Raw genomic sequence first — 4,339 nt, 5'->3', positions numbered from 1 at the left:
AACTCACTTCAACCAGACATCCATTGAGATTCGCAAAAAAATTATTGCAAGCTATCCTGTACAAAAGCAAGTAAAGTCCTCCCCCATGAAAACCTAACGGCGTACAACTCGAGTCGTCTGATATCGTGTCGTCTGATCTCGTAAAAATCGTAATAGGTCGAAAATCCAGGGTTAAGGCTTTTTGTTATAGGCGAGGTTCTGAGGCAAATATTTGGCAAAACAATCGTCCAATGTATAAAATCAAACCTTAACAATTTCGGAAAAAATTAACAACTCTGCTTAGGCCAGAAGTTTGGAATCGAATATGCTATTCACGGCTTCAGGAACGAGTTTGAGAAACCGGAAACGAACACCATACTACTTTTTGATGCAGCAAATGTTTGTTGTCAGCTCAGTTACTTTTGTTTGTGATCTCACTCCATGACAGAAACGGGGGATTGTGCCAATAGTATTAAATTGAACTCTAAAAGATAGAGAACGTCGACACAATGTTGCAATGTTGACTATAACAGAGAAAAAATCGTAATTTGAGTTCAACTGTTTCTGGCAAGACGTCATTTATCATTGTCACTAGTGATTGGTTTGATCATTTTACTTAGCGGTTTTTCAGCTTCATTTTTAACCCTATTTTCAATTTTCAATATAAGTCAAATTTTGCAAGTTCGAAAAATAATTTCCTTATTCTTAGTTTTAATTGGATGAAAATTTTTTACGCTTTTTGTTGCGAGATTGGCAGAAAAACTTTCGCGGTTTTTGTAAGAGTTAATTTATGTTTTTTTTCCTCGAATTAAGCTACCATTCACTTCCAAAAAAAATCTTCGACACGGTATACTTATATTGATTCATATCAAATTGGATTTTAAATGGATTCTTATAATAGTTTGGACAACCACAAAAATTACAATAACAGGTATCATTTAACAACTAATAGAAAATGGGTTGATTATTGAGCTAGCATTAAATATTCAAGGGGAAATAGAAATATTAGAAACTATTATAGTCTAAATAAGTTGTTTAGTTCTTTGACCAGTTTTCAATCTTTTTATTCCCGTTTGGATACTTTAAGAAACAGTGGCTTCACTGGATCATAGAAACCAGACTTCATGAACTCTGTCACTTCGGTTGGGGTATCCTTCCCCATCGATAGTTGAAACCTAGAGAGGATCTTGACGAATGCCATTTTCACTTCAAACAGAGCCAGTCGCATTCCGATGCAGTTTCTCGGTCCAATTCCGAATGCGTTGAAAGCGTAGGGTGAGCGGGTCTTGGCCTCCTCCGGGTTGAACCGACTGGGTCTGAAGGTCTCCGGATCTCCCCAAATCTTTGGATCCCGATGAATTACATTCACTGCTACTTCAACTGCATAACCTGAAATAAAAATCCAGTGCTGCTGATTTAAGTTATCCGGACCAACTTTTTTCTTGCAACTGGATAAATCTCTTTAACAAAGTTCACATTGAATTCCGCGGTCTCACCAATAACATAATCGTTGTTGTTTCAATTTTTTAAACTTATTTTGGATGTCAGAGTTCTTTTTTGCTCTTTTGAATAGTCACTAATTGCGCGAATGCTACGAAACAAACATAAAAATGTTTTATCGATCATATCGAATATGCATTTATTGCTGATTTAAATTAACCGGACTCAACGAATAAAATTGTAAATTTTAAACGCGTTTTTCTCAAATTGGGTCAAGATTAGACAAAAAGTGAAGGGAACAAAAGTTGCTGAGAATTTTACCAGAATGAATATATTGTGATTTTTTCCCGAAACTCCTAACTTTAACTGTAATGATTCAATTTGAGAGAAACGCGTTTTAAATTTCAAATTTTGTTAGTTTTTTCCGGATAATTTAAATCAGCACTGTGTTATTCGTAGAATTTTGTTCGAAAAGTTGCCTGTTTTGCATTCCCTTTTTTATGAATTATCCTTATCAATCTTGAACGTTTAAGTTTTTAGATAGATCAATTTAAACTGTTTCAGTTTCAAATAAATTCGGTAGCTTTCGGCCGAGTTACCTTTTTTGATTTTGATGCCTGGTCCGATTGTGGTGTCTGATATGGCTTCCCTTTGCGTCCTGAACACAGACCTCAGTCTTAGAGTCTCCATCACAAAGTTCTCTGCGACACAATCACAAAAATCATTCAGCAAACTGCGTATCAATCATTCAGGTGTTTCACAGGGAGCCGCATTGCCGGAGAGCCGAAAAGACTTTTTGTTCCCGGATAACCCAAAAAGTTCACAATATGTAAACTCAAGCTGTTTACCAAAAGCGGAAAAATTAAACCAGCAATGCAAACCCTACACACAAACTGCATGACCAGCAACGCCCTAATCTATAATGCTTACAGCTTTCAACCGAAAATTCATTGCCGCATAAATAGAGACCAAGCACAACCCGACCTGTAATGGCTATCTGGGAACGGACTTTCTTTTAGGCTATCCGGCAATGCCACCGTTTTCCATGAGTGTTATTTATATTCCAAAGCGGGAAGTTATTAGGCTACTGAAAAATCCCAATAATCAAAGCTACATTGTAAAAGCTCGATATTTCAAGATTGATAAAAAATATTCGAACCCTTGCTGTAATAACAAGCACCAGAGGGTAAATATAGTTTGTGAAAAAATCCTGAGCCTTTTTTCTTGTTCTATCAGATTTGTAAGCATAGTTTAGATTATTGCCGCAAACGCAAAAACAAAAAAACAATAACCAAAACTAGAAAAAACAAGGATTGCCGATTACTGTGGAAGTAGCGCAGAATATTCCGACCATAGTCTTTAAAAAACTACAAGATAAGCTTTTTTTCAAATTAGGTTTTCTGCGTGGGGTGATAAAAATGTCTGATGTAAAACTATATTTTAGGCATAACTGACATCCATAAAAACTCAAGCAAGTTGGACGCAAACAATTTTTTGGAAAATTGATCGGAAAAAAGTTTGAAAAATTCAAAAGATTTTTTTTCAAACTTTTTTTGCAGAAAAAAAATTTCCAAATTTTTTGAAGTTTTTGTTCCCAGCTACAAAATTCCAAAAAAAAAAGTTATTTGCTTAAATTTAAGTTTTTAGTGCTTAAAATTATCCTATTTCAGCTGTTGTGTGCCTGATCGCTTTACTGCTCAAAATTAGACGAAAAAAAGAAAAATTTTAAACCGGTTTTTCTCAACACTAAGCAAAAAGTTTGAAAATTTTTAATGTGGTTCGAATTACAACTAAAAGGGCTCTAATATGAAATATCACTGAACCCAGTCCGATTATTATTTGGGGTACCTGGTTTTGCATGGGAAACAAAAAAACTAAAACACACCCGTATAGAAAGTTCCTCCCTCCCCATTTTCAATGAGAATGGCCACCGATGAGTTGAAAGACACTAAAACTCAGAATAAGGAGTCAATGTTACAGAATGAGGAGATGGAGCAATGACAAAAAGCCGAAAAGCAAGATCCAAAAAGGAGAATGATTAGAAGAATTTACAAGTTTTAGAACTTCTGAACGACGGAACCCAAAAGAAAGAAATTATTGAAAAAGTAACTAAGAAGAAGAAATTGACACTCAGAATTGTTTTTATGCAAGAAAAATTTAAAAGAAAAACGCAACTAAACTTGGAATTGAAACTGAATGAAAGAAAAAGTTTTAGTTGATTTTTTTGAGTTTAAGAATTTGTTGCACTTACAAATTTTCAGGGTATTTTTAGTTAGTGTCTTTAGAGACACTTACTATTTATTAAGAGAGGCTTGAGTGCAAATTGTATTAAAAATACCAGCCTGCATGATCGTTTTTAATCAATTAAGACTGTAAGATATTATTCATTTTGTGGTGACATGAAAGACTTGAGTAATCTCTTGAAGAAGGAGAATAGTTCATTGCTCCTTCTAACCATCAAGTTTCTTAATTTTAATATTCAGGGCCGATTACAACTAGAAATCCAAAGAGAGGAAGCAAAATAGAAAAACTATAGTTTGATAGTTGGCAGGTCTGTCTGGCGGCCCAACACTTTTCAAACCTCAAAGAAGAAGTTTTAAATCGAGACAATGGCACTAAAAGATGTTTTGTTTTGAGTCATGTCCTCAAAAAGCAGATTATTTAAGAAAGCTGGAAAGCTTTAACAGTGTTTTATGATACCATTAGTCATTTGCAGTGAGTCGTTATGAGGTAGATAACATTTTTTTCATGCCCTTTGTAAGTTTTGTTTGATGGCACTGCACCATTTTAATGATTTTCACTGAGGAATTGACCGGGCTGTCCGGGGATTATGTGACATTCGAGCAGAATGGCGGTCAAAATGCATGACGAAATCGAAACTTCATTGAAACAGTTTAGTGGGAGGATTAGTTGTTTCAGA

At 34.9% G+C, this 4,339-nt stretch overlaps 1 protein-coding gene across 1 annotated transcript; it reads right to left on the bottom strand.

Annotated features, from left to right (window-relative positions):
- Positions 1–943: 943 nt before the first annotated feature.
- Positions 944–2,874, bottom strand: LOC134843595 (cytochrome P450 3A24-like). The gene is made up of 2 exons (XM_063859745.1): positions 2,019–2,874; positions 944–1,368 (listed from the first exon to the last, which is right to left on the bottom strand). Exons 1-2 carry the CDS (start codon positions 2,107–2,109, stop codon positions 1,043–1,045), a joined length of 417 nt encoding a protein of 138 aa, XP_063715815.1. The 5' UTR covers positions 2,110–2,874; the 3' UTR covers positions 944–1,042.
- Between the last annotated feature and the right edge of the window lie 1,465 nt (positions 2,875–4,339).

The sequence above is a fragment of the Symsagittifera roscoffensis genome, chromosome 4 (assembly GCF_963678635.1).
Source record: "Symsagittifera roscoffensis chromosome 4, txSymRosc1.1, whole genome shotgun sequence".
NCBI lineage: Eukaryota > Metazoa > Xenacoelomorpha > Acoela > Convolutidae > Symsagittifera > Symsagittifera roscoffensis.
The sequence above is the reverse complement of the archived record's forward strand: the minus strand, read 5'-3'. Positions and strand labels throughout refer to the sequence as shown.